Source organism: Bombina bombina, chromosome 3 (assembly GCF_027579735.1).
Source record: "Bombina bombina isolate aBomBom1 chromosome 3, aBomBom1.pri, whole genome shotgun sequence".
In the NCBI taxonomy this organism is placed as follows: Eukaryota; Metazoa; Chordata; class Amphibia; order Anura; family Bombinatoridae; genus Bombina; species Bombina bombina.
The window spans coordinates 791175534-791185806 of NC_069501.1; the positions used below are offsets into that span (position 1 = coordinate 791175534).

Sequence of the window (10273 nt, forward strand, 5' to 3'; positions counted from 1 at the left end):
CATCCGGTTCCGCGGTCGGAACAAGGACAAGGGTTTTACTCAAACCTGTTTGTGGTTCCCAAAAAAGAGGGAACTTTCAGGCCAATCTTGGATTTAAAGATCCTAAACAAATTCCTAAGAGTTCCATCGTTCAAAATGGAAACTATTCGGACAATCTTACCCATGATCCAAAAGGGTCAGTACATGACCACAGTGGATTTAAAGGATGCTTACCTTCACATACCGATTCACAAAGATCATTACCGGTATCTAAGGTTTGCCTTCTTAGACAGGCATTACCAGTTTGTAGCCCTTCCATTCGGATTGGCTACGGCTCCAAGAATCTTCACAAAGGTTCTGGGTGCCCTTCTAGCGGTTCTGAGACCGCGAGGAATTTCGGTAGCTCCGTACCTAGACGACATTCTGATACAAGCTTCAAGCTTTCAAACTGCCAAGTCTCATACAGAGTTAGTTCTGGCATTTCTAAGGTCGCATGGATGGAAAGTGAACGAAAAGAAGAGTTCTCTCTTGCCTCTCACAAGAGTTCCATTCTTGGGGACTCTTATAGATTCTGTGGAAATGAAGATTTATCTGACAGAAGACAGATTAACAAAGCTTCTAAATGCATGCCGTGTCCTTCATTCCATTCAACTCCCGTCAGTAGCTCAATGCATGGAGGTGATCGGCTTAATGGTAGCAGCAATGGACATAGTACCCTTTGCACGCCTACATCTCAGACCGCTGCAATTGTGCATGCTGAGTCAGTGGAATGGGGATTACTCAGATTTGTCCCCCACTCTGAATCTGGATCAAGAGACCAGAAACTCTCTTCTATGGTGGCTTTCTCGGCCACATCTGTCCAGGGGGATGCCGTTCAGCAGGCCGGACTGGACAATTGTAACAACAGACGCCAGCCTTCTAGGTTGGGGCGCTGTCTGGAATCCTCTGAAGGCTCAGGGACAATGGAGTCAGGAGGAAAGTCTCCTGCCAATAAACATTCTGGAATTGAGAGCAGTTCTCAATGCCCTTCTAGCTTGGCCCCAGTTAAAGACTCGGGGGTTCATCAGGTTTCAGTCGGACAACATCACGACTGTAGCTTACATCAACCATCAGGGAGGGACAAGAAGCTCCCTAGCAATGATAGAAGTATCAAAGATAATTCGCTGGGCAGAGTCTCACTCTTGCCATCTGTCAGCAATCCACATCCCGGGAGTGGAGAACTGGGAGGCGGATTTCTTGAGTCGCCAGACTCTTCATCCGGGGGAGTGGGAACTTCATCCGGAGGTCTTTGCCCAAATACTTCGACGTTGGGGCAAACCAGAGATAGATCTCATGGCGTCTCGCCAGAACGCCAAACTTCCTCGCTACGGATCCAGATCCAGGGATCCGGGAGCGGTTCTGATAGATGCTTTGACAGCACCTTGGAACTTCAGGATGGCTTATGTGTTTCCACCCTTCCCGCTGCTTCCTCGATTGATTGCCAAAATCAAACAGGAGAGAGCATCAGTGATTCTAATAGCGCCTGCATGGCCGCGCAGGACTTGGTATGCAGATCTAGTGGACATGTCATCCTGTCCGCCTTGGTCTCTACCTCTAAGACAGGACCTTCTGATTCAGGGTCCATTCAAACATCAAAGTCTAACTTCTCTGAAGCTGACTGCTTGGAAATTGAACGCTTGATTTTATCAAAACGTGGTTTTTCTGAGTCGGTTATTGATACCCTGATACAGGCTAGGAAGCCTGTTACCAGAAAGATTTACCATAAAATATGGCGTAAATACCTATACTGGTGTGAATCCAAAGATTACTCCTGGAGTAAGGTTAGGATTCCTAGGATATTGTCTTTTCTACAAGAAGGTTTAGAAAAGGGTTTATCGGCTAGCTCATTAAAGGGACAGATCTCAGCTCTGTCCATCTTGTTACACAGGCGTCTGTCAGAAAATTCAGACATCCAGGCCTTTTGTCAGGCTTTAGCCAGGATCAAGCCTGTGTTTAAAACTGTTGCTCCGCCATGGAGTTTAAACTTAGTTCTTAACGTTTTACAGGGTGTTCCGTTTGAACCCCTTCATTCCATTGATATAAAATTGTTATCTTGGAAAGTTCTATTTTTAATGGCTATTTCCTCGGCTCGAAGAGTCTCTGAGTTATCAGCCCTACATTGTGATTCTCCTTATCTGATCTTTCACTCAGACAAGGTAGTTCTGCGTACTAAACCTGGGTTCTTACCTAAGGTTGTCTCTAACAGGAATATCAATCAAGAGATTGTTGTTCCATCCTTGTGTCCAAATCCTTCTTCAAAGAAGGAACGTCTTCTACACAATCTGGATGTAGTTCGTGCCCTCAAGTTCTACTTGCAGGCAACTAAAGATTTTCGCCAAACTTCTTCCCTGTTTGTCGTTTATTCTGGACAGAGGAGAGGTCAAAAAGCTTCTGCTACCTCTCTCTCTTTTTGGCTTCGTAGCATAATACGTTTAGCCTATGAGACTGCTGGACAGCAGCCTCCTGAAAGAATTACAGCTCATTCCACTAGAGCTGTGGCTTCCACTTGGGCCTTTAAGAATGAGGCCTCTGTTGAACAGATTTGCAAGGCTGCAACTTGGTCTTCGCTTCATACTTTTTCCAAATTTTACAAATTTGACACTTTTGCTTCTTCGGAGGCTATTTTTGGGAGAAAGGTTCTTCAGGCAGTGGTTCCTTCTGTATAATGAGCCTGCCTATCCCTCCCGTCATCCGTGTACTTTTGCTTTGGTATTGGTATCCCAGAAGTAATGATGACCCGTGGACTGATCACACATAACAGAAGAAAACATAATTTATGCTTACCTGATAAATTCCTTTCTTCTGTTGTGTGATCAGTCCACGGCCCGCCCTGTTTTTTAAGGCAGGTACATATTTTTAAATTATAATTCAGTCACCACTACACCCTTGGCTTCTCCTTTCTCGTTGGTCTTTGGTCGAATGACTGGAGGTGACGTAGAGGGGAGGAGCTATATGGCAACTCTGCTGGGTGAATCCTCTTGCACTTCCTGTAGGGGAGCAGATAATATCCCAGAAGTAATGATGACCCGTGGACTGATCACACAACAGAAGAAAGGAATTTATCAGGTAAGCATAAATTATGTTTTTCTTAGTTCCCACGGTTGGAATGTGAATCTGGAAAAAAGCTCCCTTTCCCCTTCTACAAGAGTAGTGTTCTTAGGGACCATAATAGATTCTCTATTGATGAAGATTTTTCTGACAGAGGTCAGGAAAAACAAAATCATTTCCTCTTGGCTCTCTCTTCAGGCTTCTACTCATCCTTCAGTGGCTCAATGTATGGAGGTAATCGGTCTGATGGAGGCTTCCATGGACATCATTCATTTTGCTCAATTCCATTTGAGAGCTCTCCAGTTGTGCATGCTCAGCTAATGGAATGGCGACCATGCGGATCTATCTCAGAGAATAGAGTTAGATCAGTCGTCAAGGGATTCTCTCCCCTGGTGGATTTATCAGGAATATCTGTCTCAGGGCACATGCTTTCGGAGACCTTCCTGGGTGATCGTCTGTCTGGAACTCCTTAAAACCTCAAGGCATTTGGACTCGGGGGGGGAGTCTGCTCTTCCCATCAACATCTTGGAGTTGAGGGCAATTTACAATGCTTTTTTGGCTTGGACTCAGTTGTCCTCAGCCCAGTTTATCAGGTGCAGTCAGACAACCTAACCTCTGTGGCTTACATCAATCACCAGGGAGGAACTCAGAGTTCCTTAGCCATGAAGGAGGTTACTCTGATTCTTTAGTGGGCAGAGACCCACAATTGCTGTCTATCTGCCATCCACATTCCAGGAGTAGACAACTGGGAAGCGGATTTTCTGAGCAGACAGACTTTTTTTTCATCTGGAGGTGTTTTCCAGCTTAGTCCTCAAATGGGGGGTGCTGGAGTTAGATCTGATGGCGTCCTGTCACAACTCCAAGCTTCCAAGGTGTACGGTTCAAGGTCAAGAGATCTGCAGGCCATTCTGATAGATGCACTGGCGGTTCCTTTGGTTTTCAGGTTGGCATACCTGTTTCCTCTGTTTGCTCTCCTTTCACGAGAGGGCATCAGTGATTCTAATAGCCCCTGCGTGGCCTCGCAGGATCTGGTTTGCAAACCTAGTGGAAATGTCATCTCTCCCACCTTGGAGACTACCTCTGAGGAAGGACCTCCTGATTCAGGGTCCCTTCCTTCATCCAAATCTCGTTTCTGTGAAGCTGACTGCTTGGGGATTGAATGCTTAATTCTGTCTAAGCGTGGTTTTTCTAAATCGGTAATTGAGTCCATGATTCAGGCTCACAAGCCTGTTACTAGAAAGATTTACCGTAAGATATAGCCTAAATATCTTTATTGGTGTGAATCCAAGGGATACTCTTGGAGTAGAATTAGAATTCCTAGAATTGTATCTTTTCTTCAGGAAGGCCTGGAGAAGGGATTGTCAGTCAGTACCCTGAAGGGTCAGATTTCTGCTTTATCAGTTTTTACTACATAAACGTTTGGCGGATGTGCCAGATGTGCAATCTTTTTATCAGGCCTTGGTCAAAATCAGGTCTGTCTTTAAGTCTCTTGCTCCTCCTTGGAGCCTTAACCATAGACATTAAGTTGTTATCTTGGAAGGTTTTGTTTCTTGTTGCTATTTCTTCTGCTCGAAAAGTCTCGGAACTCAGCTCTGCAGTGTGATTCCCCTTATCTTATTTTTCATACCGATAAGGAGGTTCTTCGAACTAAGTTAGGTTTCCTTTCTAAGGTTGTTTCTAATAGAAATATCAATCAGGAAATTGTTGTTCCCCTTTCTGTGTCCTAATCCTTCTTCCAAAGAACGTTTGTTGCCCAATTTGGATGTTGTACTCTTAAATTCTACTTACAGGCGACTAAGGATTTTCGCCAGTCCTCTGTCATCTTTGTCTGTTTCTCTGGGAAACGTAAAGGTCAGAAAGCTACAGCTACTACTCTTTCTTTTTGGTTACAAAGTATAATTTGTTTGGCTTATGAGACTGCTGGACAGCAGCCTCCTGAGAGAATTACGGTTCATTCCACAAGAGCTGTTTCCTCTTCTTGGGCTTTCAAAAATGAAGCTTCTGTGGAACAAATTTGCAAAGCTGCAACTTGGTCTTCTCTACATACTTTTTTCAAAATTTTACAAATTTGATACTTTTGCCTCGGCTGAGGCTTCTTTTGGGAGAAAGGTTCTTCAAGCGGTGGTGCCTTCTGTTTAGGACTGCCTGTCTTGTCCCTCTCTATTTATCTGTGTCCGCTAGCTTGGGTATTGGTTCCCAACAGTAATTACTCAAGCCGTGGACTCACCATATCTTAGGAAAGAAAAACAAAATGTATGCTTACCTGATAAATTTATTTCCGGATAAATTTATTTCCACGGCCCCACCCTTTATTTTAAAACAGTTGGTTTTTTACTATAACCTCAGGGACCTCTACACTTTTTGTGTTACTCCTTTTTCTCTATTTCCCTTCAGTTAAATGACTGGAGGTTGTTGGTAAGGGAGTGATACTTAGCAGTTTTACTGTGGTGCTCTTTGCCTCCTGCTGGCCAGGAGTGATATATCCAACAGTAATTACTTAAGCCGTTGACTCACCATATCCGGAAATAAATACATTTATCAGGTAAGCATAAATTTTGTTTTTTTGCAGCACAAATCCGCATAAATCTGCACACAAATATAGCACTAACGAATGGTATATTTTTTTCATGAAATATTTACATGGATTATAAGTGGGCGGAGATGAGGTCACATGGGCTGAAATATAAAGTGCAAAATCTCAGAAACAAACTGGCACAAATGTTCATTTTTGCAGCACAAATCAGCACAAAAATAGCTCTAAGGAATGGTATATTTTTTTCATGATTTATTTACATGCGATGGGTGGAGATGAGGTCACACAGGCTTAAATATAAAGTGCAATATCTCTGAAACCAAACCGGCACATATGTTCATTTTTACAGCACAAAAGTAGCACTAAGGAATGGTATATTTTTTCATGTTTTATTTACATGCACCGAGATTACGAGTTTTGCGGTAACAGGGGTGCGTTTCTAACGAGCAGTTTTTTCTCACCGCTCACTTAAGACAACGCTGGTATTATGTTTTTTTTTAAACCCGCTGTTAGCCACAAAAAAGTGAGCGTAGAGCAAAATTTAGCTCCTCATCTCACCTCAATACCAGCGTTGCTTACGGAGTCTAAACACCCCTAATATTACACTTATTAACCCCTAATCTGCCGCCCCCGACATCTGCATTATATTATTAACCCCTAATCTGCCACTCCGGACACCGCCGCCACCTACATTATCCCTATGAACCCCTAATCTGCTGCCCCCAAAATCGCCGACACCTACATTATATTTATTAAACCCTAATCTGCCACCCCCAATGTCGCCGCCACCTAACTACACTTATTAACCCCTAATCTGCCGCCGCCAACGTCGCTGCCACTATAATAAAGTTATTAACCCCTAAATCTAACCCTAACCTCAACTAACTTAAATATAATTTAAATACATCTAAATAAAATTACTATTATTAACTAAATTATTCCTATTTAAAGCTAAATACTTACCTATAAAATAAACCCTAAGATAGCTACAATATAACTAATAGTTACATTGTAGCCATTTTAGGATTTATTTTTATTTTACAGGCAACTTTGTATTTATTTTAACTAGGTACAATAGTTACTAAATAGTTATTAACTATTTAATAACTTCCTAGTTAAAATAAGTACAATCCAATAGGATTGAGCTCGCATTCTTTTGGCTGATCCAATCAGCCAATAGGATTTTTCCTACCTTAATTCCGATTGGCTGATAGAATCCTATCAGCCAATCGTAATTCAAGGCTGAAGACGTCTCACGGTAGGGGGATCTTCAAGGGGTTAGTGTTAGGTTTTATTAAGGGGGGATTGGGTGGGTTTTAGAGTAGGGTTGGGTGTGTGGGTGGTGGGTTTTAATGTTGGGGGGGGAATTGTATTTTTTTTTTTTTACAGGTAAAAGAGCTGATTACTTTGGGGCAATGCCCCGCAAAAAGACCTTTTAAGGGCTATTTGTAATTTACTATAGGGTAGGGATTTTTATTATTTTGGGGGGCTTTTTTATTTTATTAAGGGGGTTAGATTAGGTGCAATTAGTTTAAAATTCTTGTAATTTTATTTTTTTCTGTAATTTAGTGGGGGGGTTTTCGTACTTTAGTTTATTTTATTTTATTGTAGTTAATTGTAGGTAATTTAGTAAATTAATTTAATTATAGTGTAGTGTTAGGTGTAATTGTAACTTAGGTTAGGGTTTATTTTACAGGTACTTTTGTATTTATTTTAGCTAGGTAGTTATTACATAGTTAACAACTATTTAATAACTATTGTACCTAGTTAAAATAAATACAAAGTTGCCTGTAAAATAAAAATAAACCCTAAGCTAGCTACAATGTAACTATTAGTTATATTGTAGCTAGCTTAGGGTTTATTTTATAGGTAAGTATTTAGTTTTAAATAGGAATCATTTATTTAATAGTAGTAATTTTATTTCATTTTTTTTAAATTATATTTAAGTTAGGGGGGTTAGACTTAGGTTTAGGGGTTAATAAATTTAATATAGTAGCAGCGACGTTGGGGGCGGCAGATTAGGGGTTACTAAATGTAGGTAGGTGTCGGCGATGTTAGGGACGGCAGATTAGGGGTTAATAAAATTTAACTGCGGCGGTTTAGGGGTTAATATGTTTATTATAGTGGCGGCGATGTGCGGTCGGCAGATTAGGGGTTAAAAATGTATTTAAGTGTTTGCGATGTGGGGGGGGCTCGGTTTAGGGGTTAATAGGTAGTTTATGGGTGTTAGTGTACTTTTTATCACTTTAGTTAAGAGTTTTATGTTACGGCGTTAGCCCATAAAACTCTTAACTACTGACTTTTAAATGAGGTAGGAGTCTTGACAGGAAAGGGTCTACCGCTCACTTCTCCAAGACTCGTAATACTGGCGTTATGCAAGTCCCATTGAAAAGATAGGATACGCAATTTACGTAAGGGGATTTGCGGTAAGCTCGAGTCGCGGAATAAAAGTGAGCGGTACACCTGTACCTGCCAGACTCGTAATACCAGCGGGCGTTAAAAAGCAGCGTTGGGACCTCTCAACGCTGCTTTTTAAGGCTAACGCAAGACTCGTAAACTAGGTGATGGGGTGGGCAGAGATAAGGTCATATGGGCAGAAATATAAAGTGCAATATCTCTGAAATGAAACGGGCACATAACTTAGTTTTTGTGGCACTAACGTAGCACTAAAGAATGGTGTATTGTTTTTCATGATTTATTTATATGGGGTGGAAAGTGGGCGGAGATAAGGCCACATGGGCTAAAATGTAAAGTGCAATATCTCTGAAACGAAACGCACAAATGTTCCTTTTTCCAGCACAAATTGGCACCAACGTAGCACTAACGAATGGTGTATTGTTTTCATGATTTAATTACATGGGGTGGAGATAAGGTCACATGGGCTGAAATATAAAGTTCAATATCTCAGAAACGAAACCAGCACTAACGTTCGTTTTTGCCGCAAAAAAAAATTGCACAAACATAGCACTATCAAATGGTATTTTTTTTTTCTTCATGATTTAATTACATGGGGTGGAAAGTAAGCAGAGATGTAGCATTAGCGAATGATATATTTGTATTCACAATTTAATTACATGGGGTGCCAACTTCACACAGCTCAAAGATTTGTGTGATTTCTCTCCATGCTGGCGAGGTTTTGATCATTAGGCCCTCACTGCCCAATGATCTAAAGATCTCCACTCTAGTGAGATTATCTAACAAGTCTCATCAATACTGTAAGGTTCCTTAAAGAATTTTAGCTTGAGAGCTGTTTATCTGGCTGTGCAGGGTTCTGGGAGTGAAGGAGAGAAACTTACACTGCAATATAATGCTAAAAAAAAGCCCCAAAGATTTTGTGAATTTCATCTCCATGCTGGAGAGTTTTTGATCATCAGGCCTTATGTACTCTAAAGGAGCTGGAGCAAATCAGAAGCATTAATTATACTTTGCCCACCGGAAACTAAACTGTTGTTTTGTGCCAGTCTTTAGCATTATATGAGAATTAATTGATAAACATACATGACTAATTTATATTTAATCCATCAGTTGTAAGAGAGTTATAAAAAGTCTGCTTCGTGTCTCTCTCCCTCACCCCCGTTCTCTTTTTTATCAGTAGTTAAAACATAAAAAAACAGCATATTTTGCTATGTGTATATTAAAGTGTTGTAATTTCTCTGTGCGGTTATTTTGTTTTAGGCTCACAGGCCTGTAGTCCACAAGAATATTACTTCAGTAAACGAAAAGCTTAAAATGGTGAAGCACTTAATAAGGTTTGTACAAGATTTTTATTTCTTCTACCAGCCATTGGTAATATTTATGGAGTTACCTAACCTCTAATCCCATCTAGTAAGCTTCTTCCTTCCCGATACTTAAACATGCTTAGATATTAATGCTAGAAATATCCTTATAAATACCTCATTAATATATTTATTTTACCGAGACAAATTGTTCTGTTCCTCAAGTGTTAAAAATGTTTCTTCTTGAACTTGTTAAATGTGTGATCACTTTCAGAGTTCAGCCTCTAAAGCTACCCTATGGCCTACCTGCTGAAGAAGACATGTCAGACACCTATCTTAAGAGCACCGGGGAGCTGGTAATACGGAAGAAGCTTCAGCCGAATGAGACAAAATCTATTGAGTCATGAGCTATTTATATATTTTGTAAAATAAACTCTGTATTTAGCACAAGCATTAGATCTTTCTTTTCTTTAAAATTACATATAAACTATACCATAATTTGAATTTGTTTGTGCATTCAACATAATTAAATAATATGCAAATATGGATTATATTTTACTTCAAGCATTTACGTTCAGTTGTATTTTAGTACTAAAATAGTGCAGGTGATGCTAACGTAATAGTGGTATATACTATAGTGTATATGTTTGTTATAAAAAGTCAGTTTTACTTTAAAGCTATCAGTCTGGGGCCCCACAGATAAACATAACTACCTGAAGTGCAGTAAATCGGGTCACGTTCAAGGCCACAGATCCAGCTTGTATTTATATTTTATATATATATATATATATATATATAAACTTGGGGACATAGGAGCGCCACCCAAAGGGGGCTTAAGTGTGCTGGTGGAAAAGCTGGGCCCAAAGAGATTATCAATATGGGTGTATAATGGCCAAAAAACAACACATAGTACTGTAATACTAAAGAACGTAGAAATAACACTTGTACTGTATTAATA

General features: G+C 40.5%; 1 protein-coding gene across 3 annotated transcripts in view; it reads left to right on the forward strand.

Moving 5' to 3' along the window:
• Positions 1–9765, forward strand: part of MRPL30 (mitochondrial ribosomal protein L30) — a 119931-nt gene extending 110166 nt beyond the window's left edge. For all 3 annotated transcript variants that reach the window (XM_053707692.1, XM_053707694.1, XM_053707693.1), the window contains 2 exons: positions 9275–9348; positions 9590–9765. In XM_053707692.1, coding sequence (XP_053563667.1) covers positions 9275–9348; positions 9590–9722 — 207 coding nt within the window. In that variant the 3' untranslated portion in view covers positions 9723–9765. The remainder of the gene's footprint in view (positions 1–9274; positions 9349–9589) is intronic.
• The last annotated feature ends 508 nt before the right edge of the window (positions 9766–10273 follow it).